Below are 20,845 nucleotides of genomic sequence, written 5' to 3'. Positions count from 1 at the left end.
TTATAGTCGGTATTCCTCGCAGAAATGCAGCATTGTGGTCAGAGCTATTTCTGGATTGTGGAACTGGAGTTGTTTATCAGTTCAAACATTAGCTTCAGTGATAGTGTTACTGTTCTAAAACAGTAGCATTCAGGTACTAGATATCTTAAAGTTTCTAGCAATGAGGCACACACACACACTGCTAAATGAGTTTTTAGGAAAATTACTCCCTGTAGGCTTATTCTCCAAATTTGTTTTTGTGCTGCTGATCAGCTACAGGAGGCCCCCCTCATTGTAGATACAGCATTTACCCTGTTGACCTTTAATTATCCATCCTGTGGCTGTGGAGCAACCTGCATGCCGGAGCCCAGCAGCTCTGAGGGGGGTCCACTGATGGGGTAGTGGATGCAGCGGAACAAGCCACATTCACTACTGAACATCAGATACGAGCATAAATAAAACATTTGCGTTACTCCTTTAATGAAGTGTCACCCATTGGGTGTGATGATGAAAAATTAATGCAGCTGCTGAAGAAGTTGCTAACCAGCGGGAATGATTAGCAATTCCTTAAAAGCCAGTGTTGCTGGAGTGTTTGTAAGAGACTGGACAATGTAGCAAAACACCAGAATGATTACATGTTTTTCATGTCATGTGCAGGGATGAAGGCAGATTTAAGATGCCAGGACAGTTTCAACTCATTTCTTAAGAATAAGCATTAATCAGTGTTCTTAATAAGTGTTCCTGAGCCTGTATGGTAACAACCTTTATACAGTCATGTGTTTCCCTACGTGGTGGACCTCGCCCCATCCTTGTTTGCTAACAACTGAGGCTTTCGAGGATGCCCCTTTCATGCTCAATCATGATCACCTTTTACCAGTTAACCTATTTACCAGTGGTCTGGTCCACAACTTTCCCAGTCTTTTGTTTCTTCTGTCCCAACGTGGTTGAAATGTGGTGTTGGCATCAATCACAGAATAAGTGTAGAGCAAGAGATAAATCATTTGGTATATCATCTTTGTAACTTTTTTTGTGGAGATTGTTCTGCCAACAAAGCTTTTATTGGTTAATTGTTTCTTTTGCAGAAACAGACATCAATTAGCTCAGCCCCAGACGTATTTGAATCATCTGGAAAGAGCTTAAGTGTTTATGCGCTCTGCAGGGAAAACCACAGAAACTTTACAAACACATTTGCTGGAAGAGGTGTAACATGTGGGCAGAAAACTCAAGCATAATCCTGCCAAATGAGAACTGGCTTTGCACTGTGCAACCTGATCTATAACACACATTAGTTGCACCCTGCAACCTACATCAGAGCTAGAGTTATTATTAATGAATTAATGAAAAAAGGGGGAATAAATTCTCTAATTCTAGCTTTTTAAATGTGAATGTTCTCTGGTTTCTTTACTCCTCTGTAAATAAGCTGAATAGCTTTCTGTTGTGGAAACTAACAGAAAGATATGGAGATTATTCTCACCATAAACTGACATTTATAGACCAGATAAGCAATCGATTAATCATGGAAATAACCAGTAGATGGATCAACAGTCAATTAGTGCAGCCCTACTTGGTGCATGTGGGATTGTTTGGAGTCAGGATATTACAAAACAGGACCAAAGAAATTGAAATTGAAATTGACTACTTTGCTTGGCTCGGCACCGAAGTTTGCACAATGCAGAGTCTCCTGGATAAAAAGTCAGTATCATCCTCACACATTTCTAATGGTCTTAACTTGAGTGAGTCCACCTCCACACAGCGATCATGGCAGGTGATGTCCCGAGGTCCCGAGCTGGAGCTCTGCGGCATGAAAGGGGGGATCATTGAAGCATAAAGAGGTGCCTTTGAGGAGATTTGCAGCACTTCCTTATCTCTCTATGTGAAAGAATAAAGCCGGGACCCTTCACTGCCACTGACTGTCGACCAGGGAACAGGCCACTGGGAGATTTGTGCCAGATGCTGCGTCTGAAAGCGCGGTCGCATCACGATAGGACAAGGAGCTCTCATCTCCACTGTAGGGCTGCCTGTGTGTCAGTACGCTTTGATGTCAGGGCGGTACACAGTGTCCCCCAGGTGTTCAACACCACACCAGGGTTGTGTTCTGAGAAATCCTCCTCCCTGTCATCCACACTTACATGCTAGCTTTTTACACCCTCCACTCTCTTAGGAACCCGCAGTGTCCACAAATAACTTTTATTTCAGGGGCCTCCATGTCCTGAGAAAGTCTGAAATGCTGATCTGTAGCAGAGGTGATTTTCTCTGCTAGTAATGCATATGTGGGAGAAATGTAGGACATTAGATACGCAGAATGAATCTATCTAAATCCAAAAATCCTTTTATCAGACACCATGTTCTTTCTGTTATTTTATATTCATCTCCCAAAAAATCAGCCTTTCGTGTCCAGGGTTAATAGATCATTTATTAGGAGACATTTTTTCATTCTCAGAATGCTTCAGTCTCATTTCATGGCTCGCCGGGCACGTGAAGGATTAGGGTGACTAGATGAGGTTGGTTTGTTATGTCAGAGGTGATTTGGACTCTTATCAGTAGTGGAGCCGCAGATCTACTGGAGCTGCCTAAGCTGACAACCTTAATCGAATGGGAGAGCCAATAATGGTGACCACTTTAGTTAGCGTCTGTGGGTATTGTCTTCGTGTTAGGCGCATAATGAGCGACTATATGCGGAGGCTGTCCTGGGAGTATGCCCCTCATTATGTCTGTTATTGTCTCATTTGTGTTGTGAGAACATTGTGTGAGTCTGTCTCTGTTTGGCTTGAATGGAAGGACAGAAACCTCATTGGTTGTTTGTCTTTTTGTTCTTGATTCTGTGTGTATCCCCTGCAGCATGCTCTACCTCCTCTATAAATGGTTTACAGGGGTTAAAAGTATACAACTGCCCGAGATCATTACCAAATTAATTTTAAGGCTTTACAGGAAACCACTCTTAACAAATGAGATCATTCCCAAGACTGGATTTGTGGCGCCAGGTATTAGCAGAATTACTCTGTAACGTGCAATGCATGCAAAAGGTAGAGCCACCACTCTTTCTGTGCAAGTAGCGCGTGTCAACGTCCTCAGTGCTACTCTGTGGAAGCACAGGGATTTAATGGGAATGTGGTCCTAATCTCGAATAAGGTTATGTCTCGTCAGTCTTCCCTCCTCCCTTTTACCCAGAAACAGTAGGATCTAAGGAAAGAAAGAGGGCAAAATGAAAGAAAAGGATACAAACGTAAACAGAAATGACAATGCTTACATGCTGATGATTTGCTAGTAATGTTTAACATCTTAACTTAGATACTTGGAGATAGTATAGAATGTAGTGTTGTATAAAGTTGAGTAAAAGTAAAGATATCATGTTTTATATTACTTCAGTAAAATTGAAAGCCACTCTTACAATTAGTAATTAAAAAAGTCTTAAAGTGTCTGATATTAAATGTAATTTATTATCATAAATAATATTCTTGCAAAAAATGAACTTGAGTATGAAAAGAACAAGTTAAACTAAATTATACATTCATACACTATTATCTACCCATAGACAGATTATCAGATCTGATAGAAATATTAATGTTTATTTTTAATATGCATTCATTTGGCCCTAATGCCTCATATGATCTGAAAAGTAACTTGCAATTTAAGTTATTACATTAATGTATTAAGTAAAAGTGCAATACTTCACTCCAAAAGATGGTGGAGTGGAAGTAATGAGTACCAGAAAATGGAAATATGTACAAGTAACTCAAAATTGTCCATGAGCATTGTGTCATTACTGTACTTGAGTAAATGTATTGAGTTACATTCCATCATTGATAGAATGCCAGTTTTGCTTGCAGTAATCTAGTAAACTAAACAGCTGTTAAAAACAAAAACAAATGTTAAAGGAAAGAAAAGACCTGATGATTGGATAAATGAAAAGTTAAGATGTCACTGAATGTATGTACCAAATGTCATAACATTTAAGTAGTTTTACTACAAGTACAAATTAAAGTTGTTTTAAACCTGCGACTCTGGCTGTATATAAGCTTATGAGAAAATGAACCTCGTCCTCACTTGATTTATTACCTTAGTAAATAGTTTCTTAGTTTCAAGTCTTCCTCAATTGAGCATGAAGTTCATTTGGCAAAGTATGATATAGAGTCAATTAGACGATAAAGCAGGGTCTGCTTTCAGCTGCTACCCTTGCATGTCCTCAGCTCCTCCGTCAGATACAATCAGGATGTCCTCTCCAGCTCCACCCTCTCGTCCAGACAAGGTCACTTCTGGTTCCACACAACCAAGAGGGCAGCAGATGTGACGTCAAACTTGAGGCTTCAGAACGGTCATGGGTCACTTCAATGGTACAATTGGGGTGGAGCAAAGTGGTGGAGTGAAAGAGAGCTTTCAATCAGTTTCATTATTTTAGTCATGAAGTTCTTGTATTTATGATTCTGTTCAGATATTTAACATTTGCAATGTTATGACTTCTAATATTCCATAATGTAAGGGAAGACATTTTGGTATTGGAACCAGACGGTGTTATATTGGCACTAGTTTTGAAAACGTTTCAAAGGATAGCCAGCCCTGTTGGCAAGATGGAAGTGCTGAAATCAGTCTCTGGATCACAATACAGATAAAGATGTTTTTTAATTTGATTTTTAGTTGAACCTTTATTTATCCAGGATAAGTCCCACTGCAATATTTCAAGTGAGTCCTGGCCAAGACAGGGATCAGAACAAGATAAAAACAAGAAATTCTAAACAGATACAAAAGCGAAAAAAAAAAAACAGTGATCATGATTTTCAAAATGTAGTTAAAAGAAATGACATTGTGGATGTTCTGCAGTATTTACCAGGAAAGGAAGGACAGGAAGACAAAGAGAAAGATCTCCATTGACTGATTTTTCTGTGCCAACAAATTTCATACGGTTTTACTTTGTTTGTATTTGACGGACCCTGCCACCTTTCTAGTTTTAACCAGTGTTGTGGGAACCTTATTTTCCTCAGAGAACAGCTTGTTTATTGAGTCATGGTAAAAGTGTCTGTTATCACCTCATTAATATTGTAAATATTAAAATTCTGAGGTCAGTCTTCTTCCCCATAACCACATAGCGCCCCACAATGACATAATGATATTTAAATAAAGGATAATGTTGCAGTGTAGTGTAGAAGTTAATCAGCCATTTGTAACCTAATTCTGTTTGTTGTTGAACTTGGAAAGTCTCCCCCCCCGTTGTTGCTCTGTCAGCCCCGGTCATTTGGGGTCTTGTTGTCCAGTCACAAGCCTGATCCTGTCAACACATCCAAATATTCTGCTTTTTTTTTTTTTTCCTGAATGAATTAGCTCTGTATCATCTAGACACAGACTGCAGACAGCCACCAACATATGCACACACACACACACAAGCAGCAGTTTTGGTTGTCAGGGTCCACAGATCATGGGTCATGTGTGTATGTGCTTTAGTCCGTGCAGCATAAAGTCACAACAGGAACAGATAAGACCGGTCCCAGGTTGGCTTTGGGAGCCAAATCCCCAGCAGCCCCCCAGTGCTAATCGGATTAGCTGAAAAGTTAGCAGCACGGCCCCAAAGAGACACAACATTTTTTACACTGACTTCTGCGACATAGTTTTGCTCTCCAGCCTCTATAATCTGCCTCTTGTCTCAAAGCCGTCTCACATCGTCTTTGTCACAGTAAACAACAACTCCAGTACATGATGAACTGCTTTTAACCTTTAGTTCAGGGATGGAAAAGCATATTTTGGCTGACTGGTGGGTGCAGGGGTGCAGTGTGTGTGTGTGTGTGTGTGTGTGTGTGTGTGTGTGTGTGTGTGTGTGTGTGTGTGTGTGTGTGTGTGTGTGTGTGTGTGTGTGAGAGAGAGGGCGGGGGGGAATCTGGTCCACCCAGGTGGGGGAACAATGGTGTGAGCGTTGTCTTGAAAGAAATGGTTGGCTGCGCATAGGCCCAGGCTGAGGAGGGAGGGAGGGAGGGACAGAAGGAAAAAAAAATGAGTTGTGAAAATGATTGGTGCTGCAGTGGGGCAGGGACAGGGTGGTGCTGGGGGGAGCAGCCGGCTGAATGGGGGCAGCAGGGTGGCAACTGGACTCTTAAAGCTCTTTTCATGCTTGGTCTGTTTCAACCAACGCTGAAAACACATATGAGGACATTGAGATCCAGCCAGTCTCGTTGTTTCTCCTTTATTTTTGAAAACCATTGTCAATAACCAAAACTATGATGTCCTTATGTTTGTTTTTTGTTTTAAATACTAGTAGTTTTTCGTTGAGACAGTTTTTTTTTTTTTTTTATGTTTTGCAGTGTTTTGTATAGCGTGGACTGAGTGGAGGGCAGTAGATATGGCATTTTAAGCCCAAAAGTCTTTATACGACTACATATGACGTAGAACTCCATTAGACCTGTAAACAACATAATGTGTTGATGGACTTTAAGTACTTGAGGTACATAGTAGAAGTAGTCACATCCTTTGCTTAAATAAAAGTAAAAAATACTGTGATCTCAAACTATTCAACTACATGTAAAGGTCCTGAATGCAAAATGTCACTTATGTAAATATACAGAAGTAATATTGTAAAACTTTACTACTACTGTAGTATCACAGTAAATGTACTCATTGTACAGAATCACTTCTTTTAATTATTTTATGATAGAATAGTATGTTATTGACAATTATTAACAACCACATGTAAAAGCATATACTGCTGCATAATATCACCCAAGCATATCATATATTTTTAATGTATACTGTAAATTGACTAGTAACTTAATAATCGCATGAATGTAGAGAAGTAGAATCAGAATCATAATCAGAAATCCTTTAAAATTGCCATAATTCCCTCTGATATGTAGCAGAGTAGAAATAGAAAGTAGGAAATCTCTTGACCTCGAGTGCTAGCATATCAAAACTCATTAAAACAATGAATGCATCTTCTCTCTCTTCAGACAGTCTCAGGTGATGATAATCCTGTATCAATGGACAGTACATTGACCTTTTGGTTGGTGGATATTAATGAAAGAGGAGGCAATAGTGTCTGTTCTTCTGAACTAAAGTCCTGCAGACTAATAAGAAGCCAACTAGTGCAGGTAGAAATAGTCGATGACAACACACGACAGAGTAAATCCACTGATCATCACACAGTGACACCTGACAGTGACGGGGTAGAGGAGGGGGAGGGAGGAGAAGTATCCTTTACCATCTTGCATAACAACTCCACACCAGATTAAACTGAGAAAATAGACTTTTTGTGCCATCTTGTTGTTCTTTGTCACTGTGTGAGCTGGCCCCTCTATTACAGCAGCCAAGTCCAACATGGCTGAAAAAGCTCTTGGCTCTCTGATTCAACAGCCCAGTGTCAAACTGGCTAGCCTTCCCATGCCTGCATTCCCCCGATGATGTCTAGGGAACTGGTTTTCTGGCCAAGACGTGGTTTTGTGGTTACAGTCAGCCAGGCAGAAGGGAGATGAAAATTATGCCATGTGGACAAGAAGCCTTTTCTTCTTTGTTCTCTGAACATGACAGACTGGCTCCAGGTTGGCCTGGTTAGAAAAGTCAGTCATGTGCCAAACACAACGCCGTTTAGAATTAAATTAGAATTAGATTAAGGTCGAGGGTCAGGATTCGAATTAGATGTAGGTCTCATGAAATAACATTTTTATGCTGACTTTTAATACCGTTTTATGTCTCTGAACAGTTTGTGAATTATCTGAGATCTACAGAGAGCATGGAGTTGATTTATGTGCATGTCTGTGTGTTTTACAGCGTGGGCCAAGGTGGAGCTGACTATGCGTGAGAGTGTCGAGGTGTACCAGGGTGACTCGGCTCAGATCCCCTGCCAATACAGCTTCACTGATGCCAACAATGAGCCCAGCTTTGTCATGATCCAGTGGTTTGTGGTGAGTACTGCTGGACCCGCTGTGAAAACTGACACCGCCTGTCTGGAACTATCCAACCGAACATGGACGGAGCATGGCTGCCCTCTTAAAGACAGTCATTTGAATCACAGCCAGGGAGTCCTGAGCTTAGTTTATAGTCGTGGCAGCAGTCTCTTTCATTTCCTGCCGTAAGGTCCATCCACACCAACATCTACAACTATAGCCCTAACTATAAAGATAACGATGTGAGGATCCACACTGATGAATGATAACATTCTGTAAACAGCAGCACCAAGCACAACACTCCAGCTGCGTTGGCAGCTTAGGAAAGTGGATATTGATGAGCTGTTACTACTGTTTGTTGTGCGGAGAAACAAAAGAGGAAAACCGCCAGAAGGATATGATTTTATGAAACTCATTTAAAAATTCATAAAAAAAACTTCACACTTAAGTATGTCTCAGGTAAATTTATGTTTTTTATTTGTAATTTGCAGCCTAATACCATGTTGATATAAGCGTTTAATAAGTTGGATGAATATCCAAGACTGAGTTATTAGAATCCATCAAAAAAATGTTTCCAATTAGCTTACGTAAAAAAAAAAAAAAGTTGGCTGCAGTTAGAAACCAATATTAGAAGCACTGTGACATTACTGGCTGGGTCAAGCTAAGTGTAGAAAGTTTTCAGATGTATTCTGATTAGCTGTCAGTGTTTCTGTGGGTCATCACATCGCTCTTGGTGCTCTTTAAATCTGCAAGATGTGGGTTTTTATTTGGATCCACATCAAATTGTTCTCACTTATTAATACCAGCCATCTCAGTACACCAGCAAAAATTGGGAGAAATTGAAAATAAATTGCCCAATTAATCTTGGCCTTGTGGGCATAGGAGAGGAGAATCTAACCACTGCTCTCCCTATTTGATAATTTCCTGCTAGATTCATGTTTTACCCCTCATTACTGCGAGCAAACAGTCCAACATCAACCAAATATTCTGAACGGTTCCTCAGTGACTGTATATCTAAGATGTGATTCCTGACTGTGTGTCCTCCTCCAGCGAGCCGTAGGGAGCAGCTCACGGATACGGATCTTCTACGGGGACAACAAAAATCAGCAGATGGTGGATAACAACACTGACTACAGCGGTCGGATCGAGGTGACTTCAGACCAGCTGGGAACTCAGCTCAACATTCAGGATGTGCAGCTCTCCGACGAGAGGGAATTCTTCTGCCAGGTTAACGGGCTGGCTGCCGGGAACGCTGAGGGCAAGACCCACCTCAGAGTGTTTGGTAAGGACACACACAAAACACTCCAATCAAATGAACCTTTGAGATTTACATTTATTTCATTGTGTTATTGTTTATTAAAAGCGATTCTTTTCTCAATTTAGCTCCTCCACAGCCTCCAGTGATCGAGGGTGTCCTGACAGGAATATCAGTGACCAATGAGATGCCATCTAAGGTGGGAACACTTAGTCGAAGACACTGAGATCAAGCATTTAACAGTTCTCAGGATTACCATGTCAAATATAGATGAGATGGTTTCTGAGATCTCATTATCTATAGCGTTTTTGTTTCTCAATCATTACTACAATGGCAAAATTAAGATAATAAAAATGAAATGTGACTCCACCAGGTTGCATCATGCGAGGCTCGGAACGGCTTCCCTAAACCCAATATCACCTGGTACAGGAACAACATGCCACTGATGTCTACACCAGGACGTAAGTGAAAACAGTAGTCTGATTAATCTGTGTTATATAATAAGTTAATAGATAAGTTGTTTGGTCTATAAAATGTAAGAAAAAGGTGACATATGTCTGTCAGTGCCCAAGATGATGTCCTCAGATGTCCTGTTTTTTTACCGCAACCCAAAGATACTCTACTATTAATCTACTATTAATTATGGGAAAGAAGAGAAATGGAATCAGATCACTATGATGTTTTTTTTTTTCTTAAAAGCTACTCAGACCAATCAATAGATGATCTAAATTGTTGTATTAATTGAACAGTTTACAACTAATTAATCAATGATTGACAGTGATTAATATGTTAACCGTTCCAGCTCTTCCTGGCCTGAGGGTTGTTGTTTGGTCAGTCAGTGAACTCTGAAATATCTCGACTAATGTCTTATAGATTCCCATCAAATTTTGTAAAAGCAGTCACGTTTCCTGAAGGAGAAAGGGTAAAAACTTGATGAACTCTCCACAAAATTTTACCTAATATTTTGGTTCACGACTGATTTGCAAAACTAACAATTTTACCATTTACTTTGTCAAGGAATAGCGATTATTATACAGCGAAAGTGGTAAACATTACCCACTAAACATCAACCTGTTTTTATTGTAAGCATGTTCAGCATGTACATCCTTACACAGCCATGAACATGGTAGACTCTTTGTCCAGTTACCTTCAGTTCTTTGAAAGTTAAACACTTATCTGTTAATGCATATTTAGGGGCCCTGCTTTAATCTTGTAATATTGCTGTGGTCCATTGTCACATACAGTATCTATATTGTTTTGTCTCCAGATGTGAACGTGTTGATCCTGTCGACCCGGGAGTCCAGCGGCTTCTATTCTGTCCAGAGCACACTAGAGTACAAGGTGGTTAAAGAGGACAAAGATGCCCAATTCTCCTGTGAGGTCAGCTTCTTTGTCCCAGCAGCCATCAGGACGGTCGAGTCCAGCAGTGTCAACATCACTGTCCACTGTGAGTCGAGCCTTTTTTATACTTCTGTCATGTAGGCCTGGCTTATAGAGAGACCTAATCAATGTTTTGTGACATTAAACTACTGTGAGGCAGAGTGGACCACACACAGTTGCAGCTGCCACTCAAGTGTTCGTTACAAATGAATTTTACTTGCTTCTTTACTGATCAGCCATTTACAGCTTTTACAAAGCATTTTTCCTAGTCCTAGTTCCTAGTCCTAAAGTGAGCTGCTTATTGGTAGTGTTTAAGAAATGGAAATAAAAAATCATTACTATGTCATCTTTTTTTTTTACAAGAAGCTATTATACATCAGAGCTGCATGAAAATGTAATTTCACTGTCCATTTACTGACTATTTGAATCTGTAATTTATGCATTTCTGTTTTTACACTAATACTTACTTTTTGTATGTTTTATGTTGTTTCTGTCTCTCAGTATAAGATAATTGATAGTGACTACTGAACTTGGGATATATTGCCTGTCTAAAGTGTACTATATGTTGTTTATGACTCTGACAGCCTGTGGGAAGCAGTTGGAAAGATTTCTGTTTTAGCTGCTTTCATGACTCTTTCTTTAATTGTCTCATTATTAACATTGCTTGAACACCCCTTTAAACCTTGTTTTTGTCAATAATGCCATGTTATTTCAAATTTAACAGACGCATTATTTGTCTGTTGGTCCATTGTTTGAAACAGTTGGTGCTACTGTGGCAGGCCGAGCCAAACACAGTCTGTGCTGTCAGCAGTATGGAAATGGCCTTGTAAAGTGACATTAGTGGAATAAGCCTGCTTAGTTTGATTTTGTGTGTGTGTGTGTGTGTGTGTGTGTGTGTGTGTGTGTGTGTGTGTGTGTGTCCAGACCCCACCACCATGGTGGAGCTGTGGAAGGAGTCGCCCCAGGGTCTGGTCAAAGAGGGGGATATGGTGGAGCTGCGTTGCCAGGGTGATGGCAACCCCCCGCCGCCCTTCACTTTCAACAGAGAACAAGTAAGAATGGACGGCATTTTCTCACCCTTAAAGTCCCCAAGAGAGAATGGGTGACACACAGGAGACATGTAGGGAATGTTTTTGATATGCAGAGCTCACAGACAGGGCCCCATGTAGACATGAGTGTGCAAGGTCTGTGAAGGCTCTGTCAGCTCTGACCCTGCAGATCCAGGCTGGGGTCTGAGACCGGAGGCCAATACTGACAGGGCTCATTGGCTCGACTCATTCACATGTCAGACACACAACCATTGTAAGTGACAACAATACAAAAACTCAGCTGACTGCCAGTTTAACTTTTACTAACTAGGCAGTCAGGGACGACTGGTTAGGGGTTATTGGAGACATGACTTGGAAGACAGGAAAATTGTCTACTTTTTGGCCATCAGTCTATGTTTTAGAGACACTGCTTCTTCAAACACAAGTTGGATGAATAAAAAAAAAAAATGCTTCACATTCAACTTGAATTTGTTCCGTTGACAGCACTGACCTTGAGGGCACATGAAGCCAGAGTTTTAAGCGGAAACTGCTCTGTTGCACCGTCCTCTTTGATTTTTAAGGTTAAATATACGACCTTCACTGCTCGGAAATGTCGAAACAGCATCTCAGACCAAAATAAATGTGAGGGTCATTAACTCACTAAAGTTGGAAATAAAGTAAGAACAGCATCTGAACACACAAATAAAAACTCAGATCAAACTGTCAGACTGATCAATATGGATAGAGATTTTATTAGTACCTATTTTCACTTAAATCGCTTTCAGAAACATATCTCAGTGTATTGTTTAGCTGTTAAATGAGAACAATTTCTAATCAGGGCAAAAGAAAGAAGTTCAGAGAGCTACTTTGCTGACTAGAGCTAGCCTCACTAGCTATGCTAATATACCAACTAGCCTTGTGAGTAGTGTTACCGAGCTTCTCCAAAAACACGTTTCGTGGAGCGTGGACGAATGTTCCTGTGAAGCCAGTCTGATTTACCTATATAGCCCAGAATGAGATATCACAGTTTGCCTCAAGGGGGTTTACAGTCTATACAGCATATGACACCGTCTCTCCTTAGATCCTTGATTAATATAATTATAAACTCTCCCAATAAATTCCAGGAAGAGCAACAGGATCCCAGCAAGGACAGAATATATTGTGTGTTCTGAGATTTGCGTTGTTATTTGACCCGAGGGTGTTCCAGGAGGCTTTTATCGTCATGGTAAAATTATGTTTTCAGATATTGTATATATAGTTCAGTCTTATCGGTAATCCGCTGGAGATGACGTATGACTCGAGCCAGTTTCGTAGAAATCCACCCCATAGTTACCCAGATGTTTCACTCTGTACACAGAAGAAAATCTGAGAAAAAATGTTTTTACTTTTAAGTAAGTGGGTTTGGATAGTCACAGTTAAACACTCAGGATTTGTTTAACTTCTCAGTGCTTGTTTTGTTGTCCTAATGGACTCTGGTGTAAATTGTGGCTGCATTTGTAGATATGTCCCCAGATATCAGTCTAAATGTTACCATGATCACTGAAACTATAAAAAGAAGACCCAGATCTAACCTAAACCAACCGCTGACAACAAGGTTCAGATGTCTCATCTTAGTCAGAGCAAAGTTTAAACGATCATTTTAAATCAGTGCAGAATTCTACCCATAAAACAACAAAACAAAGACGATACCGCAGTGTCTGTCACGTCTTTCACATGATCTCAACATGGATTGAGATTACAAATGAGTATCTGTTGCAGGAGCTGGATGTGGACTTGGAGAGCCGCGGTGATGTATTGATCCTGTCACCAGTGTCACGCAAGGACAGCGGCATCTACCAGTGTCGCCCCCTGGACGCCGACGGCTACACTGAGGTCAAAGGAGAGATGCAGCTCACCGTGCACTGTGAGGAACCATCACTCACACACACACACACAGACATGATGCAAACACACTGACAGAAACAACACGGAGCCAGGCTAGCTGTTTCCCCCTGCTTCCAGCTTTTAAGCTAAGCACGGCTAACTCCACTCTGACTAAAGAACTATTCCTTGAACCAGTGAATCATCGTGTTTCCTATGTTTTATTTTGTCCTCTGTGTTTGCTGTGTTCAGATTTGGACCCAGCTGTAGTGGTGCCTAAAGAGTCAGAAGTCATGCTCAAAGGAGAAGATCTGACTGCGACCTGCAACGCTCTGTCCTCCCTGAAGACATCCACAGTCTGGTACAAGGTACATGCATATTAGTTTATTTTAGATTGGGTTTAAAATCTTGCAAGCAGCAGGCAGAGGACTAAGTTTACAGCCATGCCAGCAGGTCTGTGCTGCTGCATTTAGACACAGTGGTTGTTTGTCTTGAGGTTAAATGCTAACATTAGCATGCTAACATGTTCACAATTACAATTTCAACATGCTGATGTAATGGTTACAATGTTCACCTTGTTAGTTTAGCATTGCTAGCATGCTAACGAGGTATAAGGACTCTGTTCAACCAACGTCCATATTTAGAATGGGTGGGGCCTAAACTGACAGGTGGTGATTAAACAGGAAGTGGGCTAGATTGAACTGAAGTTGTTAATTTAAAACTGAAATTGATATGGGATCATCAAAAGTCGCTATATTCATGATTTATTCAAAAGCTATTCACAGAGCAGCCTCAGAATCAAGGTTCTGATCAATGTTTTTAATTACAAGAGTAAAAGAACTTTTATTAAGTTTTTATAAAACCTGAGTGATTAAACTTCTAAAATGAGAACTTTCATCAGGACTTTGGACACAGTGGACACATTTTACTGGGATTAAACTTTACTGCTTAATTCCTAATGCTAACAATTGCTTAAGAGAAACTAAATTAAACAATGTTGGAAATGAAAATGAAAGTATTGGACACATTTATTTTTGACCTGATGAGTAATCTGGCACCTTCCAGATTTTCCAAAGGGGACCATGCAACATTTCATGTGAATCCAACTTAAAGTTGATTGATATTACAAATTATATTTATGTTGTCATGTTGTCATCCTAAGAGCCAAAACACTGAACATTCCCAACTGCCATTGTCAGCTCTTTTTTATTTCAGAAATTAAATGTAGGGTTATTGTCGACGTGTGTGTTTGTCGTAGGATGGGCAGCAGGTGGGTGAGGGAAACACATTACACCTGAAGGATGCCACCTATGAGACAACAGGAGAGTACGTTTGTGAGGTGACCGTTCCCTCCCTGCCTGCCCTGCACACCAGCGGCTCCGTTCACATCATCGTTCAAGGTCAGTCATCCCCTGCACCACTTCAGCAACTTCTCTTTTACTTGTGAGGCCAAGAGAAGCGTCCAAATAATGGACTGTTTATAGTCTTCTGCATAAAACACTAAATTAAATTTGTGTTATTAGTTTAGTTTCCATCACCGTCTCTGCACTTTTCCACTTAGTGCACAAAAATAGTGAGTGGGAAAGTTTCTATACTTGGCTGCATTGAAAAGGAAACACATTTATCTTGATGTTATCATCCCTGCTTCTTCTTCTTCTTCTTCTTCTTCTTCTTCTTCTTCTTCTTCTTCTTCTTCTTCTTCTTCTTTTTCTTCTTCTTCTTCTGCTTCTGCTTCTTCTTCCTCTGTTCTGCAGATGTTTGACATTTGAATGTGAGCACGCAAATGTCTCCCTGTGTTGATTTTGGTTATTTTATCTTTAGTTTTTTTAAGAGGTTTCTGATTCTTAGCTATGTGGCCTTGTTTTTCTTGCAGGCCTCTCTAGTGACTCTATTTCTGTGTCCTTCAATCTGATTAGCCTGAGAGCTCTTGATATGAAACACCTGCTTCTGTCATTGTGCTGTCTGTCACTTGAAGTCTGGAATTCAAACTCTCAACCTTGATACGTCACTCTTTAGAACTCGAACTACAGAGTTATGAACGTGTGGCTTTTGTTCCCTTTTGAAACCTTTCAGCAGCGAGGAGGATTGTGCTTTTTTGAGCCACTGGAGGGCTTATAATGTGAAACGTCTGTACAGGAAGTGTCAGGTTCAATAGCTTAACATTCAGAGAAAAGTAGAACTGACTGGGGATTATTAGTGAATAAAGACAGTATTTCTGCACTATGGAAATGTGCATTACTATGAATTTATCTAGACAATATGTGACAGCAAGCAATTTAGAACAGGAGCCAATCATAAAACAGGCTTGTCTTTGAAATATAATGAGCTACACTTATGAATGTGTGTGTGTGTGTGTGTGTGTGTGTGTGTAGGTGGTCCCCAGCTGGTGGGAGTGGAGCAGGAGGTGCAGCTGGAGGAGGCAGTCGGCAGGATGGTGAACCTGAGCTGTGAGGCTCGGGGTCATCCACTTCCAAGCGTCACATGGAACATCATCGGCAGCCAGGTACCCAGTCTGACTCACAGCACTAACTTTAACTCACAGTGGTGTTCATGCAGAGTCTACATACATAAGAGGTCAGTGTAGTTTAATGCTACTAAGCTATTAAGTAGTTGAGAACAACAATTATGGCTGAGTTTGAGCTGAATCATTAGGGTTTTTTTGCCCTGCCAACTGTCTTTACATTTTCAAATTCTTCTTTAATAAGACAGGAGTGTTTTACAACAGCAGCTTGACTTTATCCAGGTGTCTTTCTGCAGGTTAGGGTTAGGCAAGTTCAAATAATATTCAGATGATAATATTTACAGTGGTATTGTTTTTATTAATTGATTGGCTGTTTGGTTTTTAAAATGTCAATCAGTGCCCAAGATGACATCCTCAAATGTCTTGTTTTGTCCACAACCCCAAATGAATATAGTTTACTATCATAGAGAAGTAAAGAAACCAGAAAATATTCACATTTAGGAATTTTCCTTCTTTAAATATGATGCAAGACCCACTAACTGATTATCTAAAGATGTGGCAACTAATTTAGATGTTGAAAACTAAAGGATAATGGAAAAAATATGAAAGACATGTAATGGTAATAGCGGAATTACAGCCAGGAAACGTACCATTTTCAGAAGCACCGTAGAACTCCTTGAAAATATTTCAGTTAAAAAGAAAAATGCTGCTTGAAAGGTAAGGTGGCTTGTTCGCTTACTAAATGGGGATTGTAGCCTTTCTACATTTGCCATTTGTGAGTATCAGTTGTATTTTGTGAGTTTTTCCATTGGCGTCATTCTGGCAATGGTTACTCCTCTTCTGATGTAAAGATGTGCATTGTGTTCTCATCAGCAATGTGCATTTGCCCTCACAGAACTGGCAGGAGGTGGTGAGCAAAGCAAGCGAGCTCGTGGCTCACAGCGTGGTGTCGGTGAAAGTCACCTCGGACATCAGCGCTCTGTGCAACGCTTCCAATGACATGGGCACCGAAGTGAAGGTCTTCAGCATCAAAGCCAGTAAGAGTTCCTCTAATTCACACTGGAACATGTGTGTGAGTGGATCATGGCAGTACATTCATGGGGTGGAGGAGGAATATTTAATTTCCAGTAACTATGGAGTTAATGAAGGATTTTTAGCAGAGAAGGTATCCAGTAAGAACAAAAGCAGAAATATAGTCATATTCATGACTATATATATGGACTGGATCGACTGGACGATTAAACATTGCTACACTTACGAGTCAGCACCAGAAATACTCATCAGTTAAGATGATTTTTTTTTACTTTAACAATAAATATCTATCAATTACATGTTCAAATACAACTATAATTTACTATGAAATGTCCTCTTAGTTTCATCCTCAGAAAATATGCACCTAGATTGATTATCAAAATAGCTGACAAATAATCAGATAGCTGATTAATGAGGTGGAGGTGTGTGTACACATCCAGCCGGCTCTGTTCCCCTCACACCTGCAGATGAATGTGGGATTGTTTGTAATTACTGAAGCAGCTGCGATAACCCAGGAAGCATGTGTGCATGTTGGGATTCCACTCTTAAGTGTCGTTGTTCTTCTTCACAGTTCCCCGGCTCACTTCTACTGCTCCCTTCTCTCCCGGTAAGATCAGTCCCTCCTTGTCTTTTTCCCTCCTCACTCAGTTATTTCCAACTGTTTTCTGTCTCTGTGTTCACTCTGTAGACTAAGTTCTGTCTGTGACAATGAAGGGTTGGAGGACCGTATACATTATTTATGATTTTTTTTTTTTTTTTTTTTTTTTTATTTTTTAAATATACAAGGACTCGATACCAGGAGTGTCTTTGGGTTGCCGGCAGATCTTTGGGATGGCCTGAGGGCGTATTAAATATTCTGTTTGATAGAGAGAGAAAAATCATAACGGCAGCAAATTCAAGCACAGTTACAGTATAATGATTCCTGGACCAAATCGCTCTGCACGAGTAAAAAACATTATTTGTATACTGGAATTATTTAAACAAACATAAATAAGTGAGAAAACTGTCTCACTTTTACTGACTTTTCCAGGCGGTCTCGTGTTTTTATGGTGGATTTTTAAGTACCAGGTGAAATTGCACAGTTAAGTATGAAGAGGGGCATTTTTACTGAGCAGTCACTTCATACCCTCAAGTCTTCACTAGCCCGTGGGGAATACAACAGGCAAATAAAGAGCATTTCTCCTCAGCTACATCCATTAAAAACAACAGTAACAGAAAAGAAACAGTGTCAAAAATATCTAGTGTGTAAATATTGTCTGCTCTCCTGATTGTTTACTGCCGTTATTAGGCGCTTAGTCCTCTGAGAGAAGTAGATTCCTACACGCACTTAACAAGGAGTGGACGATCTACTTTAAGAATGAACTGCATCACTGTTTTATAACAGCCAGAACCATAAAATGAATGACGTCTCAGTCCGTTTCTGTGTTTTTGTGGACGCAGCACATTCAAAAGGCTGATCCGGATAATTCAATGCAGCAGAATTATTAAATACACAAACTAGTATCACCTTCACAAAAAGCTAAGAGTAATTGTGGCCCAAGCTGGAGTTGGTAAATATGATGGATAGTGGGTGAGGTGGAGGTTTAGGGGGCTCTACAAAAGCTGTAAAATCACAGTGGAACATTTGGGAAGGGAGACTGGAATGGGGAGAAAAGGCGTGTTAGTGTCTCATATCGGGATTTTCTTATTCTGTCTCTTTGTTGACGCTCGGGACACTTTACCAACCCGATATGTCAATCATCTGTCTTTGTGGTGCATTTAGGATCAGCTCGGACAAATCCTACGGTTTCTACCCTCATGTTTAATAGTCTTTGAATTATACTGATATGACATGATGTTCAGTTAGCTATGCACACAAACGGCTGGAAGAAATGTCCTTCAGAGGGAAACTTTTTACTTTTATACTCTGAGTACATTTCAGAATCAGTACTTCTACTTCGAGCAGAGTCTTACCATACACTGATTTGCTACACATTCTGTCATCATCACTACACAAATAGGCCTCTGTGACTAAATGATATGATGCATTTAATAATGAGATACAGTTTGATATTTGTGATGCATTTTTACCACAAAAGAATATTATCAGTTGCTGTAGGAATATCAACAAATATTTGCATGAATTAGGGTTAAAAAGATGAAGAGGATTTATTGAGCACACATACTGTAGTTTAGTACTGTTTTTTTTTTTTGTTTGTTTGTTTTTTTTTGTTTTTTTCAAATGTTACTTGTAAATATTGTTTCGCACTAGCAGACTGCTGGCCTCTTAACACAAGTCAACCAGGAGACTAAAAAGTTAAAGCCTCTTTTCATTCTGGACGGATGAAGTAATCTGAATAAAGTCAGTTATTAAGGTTGTGGTTCACAGATACTGCACAAAGTCAATGGTATTTTCTTTTAAGACTCTTGAAAATAATAGACATAATTTCACGCTCAGCTAATTATTTATTATGCATGAAGAAATGGACTTTGTTAAATAAGCCACTTAAGAAACATTATAGTTTAAATAATGCACTCTGTATGTACAGCAGCCGTTCCGTATCCTTATTTTTTTAAAGGGTACTACAGTCATTAAGTGCTGCACTTTACAAGAGACGGATTAAAAAACTTCTAATAATGAAACCACAAGCATCTTTTTTATTTAACTTTCGTGACCTGAAAAATCTCTCTGAACTTCACTTTCCCAGTTCCTGTAATAAATCTGTACCCACAAAGACAACACCATGCCTGAGGATCAGTTTGTAAAGGAAGATGATCAACAGAAGTAGATGACTGACACGAGCATGTGATTGTTTTCTCCGTATGTCTGTGTGTGTGTGTGTGCAGCTGAGGGCAGCGGGGTGATCATCGTGGTGATCATACTGTGCCTGCTGCTGCTGGCCATCCTCGGCAGCGTTCTCTACTTCCTGCACAAGAAGGGGAAGATCCCCTGTGGACGCTCAGGGAAACAGGAGATGTGAGTACCGTCTCTTCCACGTTAATGATGTCCACAGAGGGCCGCAGCAACATTTCTCTTAAGGATATGTCTGGGGATATTCTTCATATTGTCAACAAATCCCAGAAAAAGACCAAAACCAAAAATACATGTATCCTTATTAAGAGAGTGTCTGTGTATCCAAAACCTGACATGTTATTTCTCTCCGGCCAAGAGCTTGTCCAAAAAGTCCCAACTCAGAAACTCACATTCACTGTTCTGCTGCTTATTATATAATCACTTGCATCTGAAAACAGTCCCAAACACACTAATTATTCATGAATGATGTTTGCTGAAAGTCTGTTTATAGTTTTGTTTTCAAAGATTTGAGAGGAACAGACAGATTGGGGTGAGTTGGAAAGTAATTAGAAACTGACTGAAACATTGAAAGTTTTGTTCTTTTTGTGGGATTTGTTGACTGTTATGTATTTTATATATTTTTCTATCAGAAGCAAGCTTTTAAGGTGACAAACCCCTGCTAATAATCTAGCTAATATGTTAGTATGTTAGTGTATGTGTGTGTATTATGTGTGAGCATGTGGTGGTGGTGAGGGGCTGGAGGAGGCGGCCCTGCTACTGTTGAGGCATTTTTTTTACTCTCCAGCATAGCACTTGAGTCAAACCTCTGGGGGTTAGTTGCCTTCTAAGTAGCATTTCAATGTATTATTTCTGGTACTCACAGGATGTTGATGCAAAATGGGCCACAGAACATGTTTTTTCCAGCAGAAAAGCGCAGGCGGTTCGCTCTGGAACGCTGGGATGAAGCGCTTGAGTGCTGAGAGAAAAAAAAGCTGTATATCTTGTCTCTTGACAACAGTATCTTGACTACCGCTACTGTATGAATCAACATTGCCCCTTTTTTAGTTTACTATCCGTTTGTTTTTAATTAAAATTGTGACATCAGAGCAAGGAGGATAGGCGTGCATGGCACGATCCGTAGGGAGAAAAAATGTGGTGAATATTATCGCCTACACCAGGAAAAGAAAAGGAGCCACGGTGACATCACCAGCACCTTTC

General features: G+C 40.1%; 1 protein-coding gene across 2 annotated transcripts in view; it reads left to right on the top strand.

The window, feature by feature from the left end:
* The window catches only part of mcama (melanoma cell adhesion molecule a), a 58,734-nt gene that overhangs the window by 33,766 nt on the left and 4,123 nt on the right, over nucleotides 1-20,845 (top strand). For both annotated transcript variants that reach the window (XM_037120108.1, XM_037120107.1), the window contains 13 exons: nucleotides 7,723-7,856; nucleotides 8,889-9,120; nucleotides 9,222-9,292; nucleotides 9,467-9,554; nucleotides 10,361-10,540; nucleotides 11,398-11,525; nucleotides 13,260-13,404; nucleotides 13,614-13,729; nucleotides 14,620-14,761; nucleotides 15,734-15,864; nucleotides 16,718-16,859; nucleotides 17,426-17,461; nucleotides 19,681-19,810. In XM_037120108.1, the coding sequence (XP_036976003.1) occupies nucleotides 7,723-7,856; nucleotides 8,889-9,120; nucleotides 9,222-9,292; nucleotides 9,467-9,554; nucleotides 10,361-10,540; nucleotides 11,398-11,525; nucleotides 13,260-13,404; nucleotides 13,614-13,729; nucleotides 14,620-14,761; nucleotides 15,734-15,864; nucleotides 16,718-16,859; nucleotides 17,426-17,461; nucleotides 19,681-19,810 (1,675 nt within the window). The remainder of the gene's footprint in view (nucleotides 1-7,722; nucleotides 7,857-8,888; nucleotides 9,121-9,221; nucleotides 9,293-9,466; nucleotides 9,555-10,360; nucleotides 10,541-11,397; nucleotides 11,526-13,259; nucleotides 13,405-13,613; nucleotides 13,730-14,619; nucleotides 14,762-15,733; nucleotides 15,865-16,717; nucleotides 16,860-17,425; nucleotides 17,462-19,680; nucleotides 19,811-20,845) is intronic.

This window comes from Acanthopagrus latus, chromosome 13 (genome assembly GCF_904848185.1).
Source record: "Acanthopagrus latus isolate v.2019 chromosome 13, fAcaLat1.1, whole genome shotgun sequence".
Taxonomy (NCBI): Eukaryota; Metazoa; Chordata; class Actinopteri; order Spariformes; family Sparidae; genus Acanthopagrus; species Acanthopagrus latus.
Note: the sequence above shows the minus strand (reverse complement) of the source record. Positions and strands in the feature narration are given on the sequence as shown.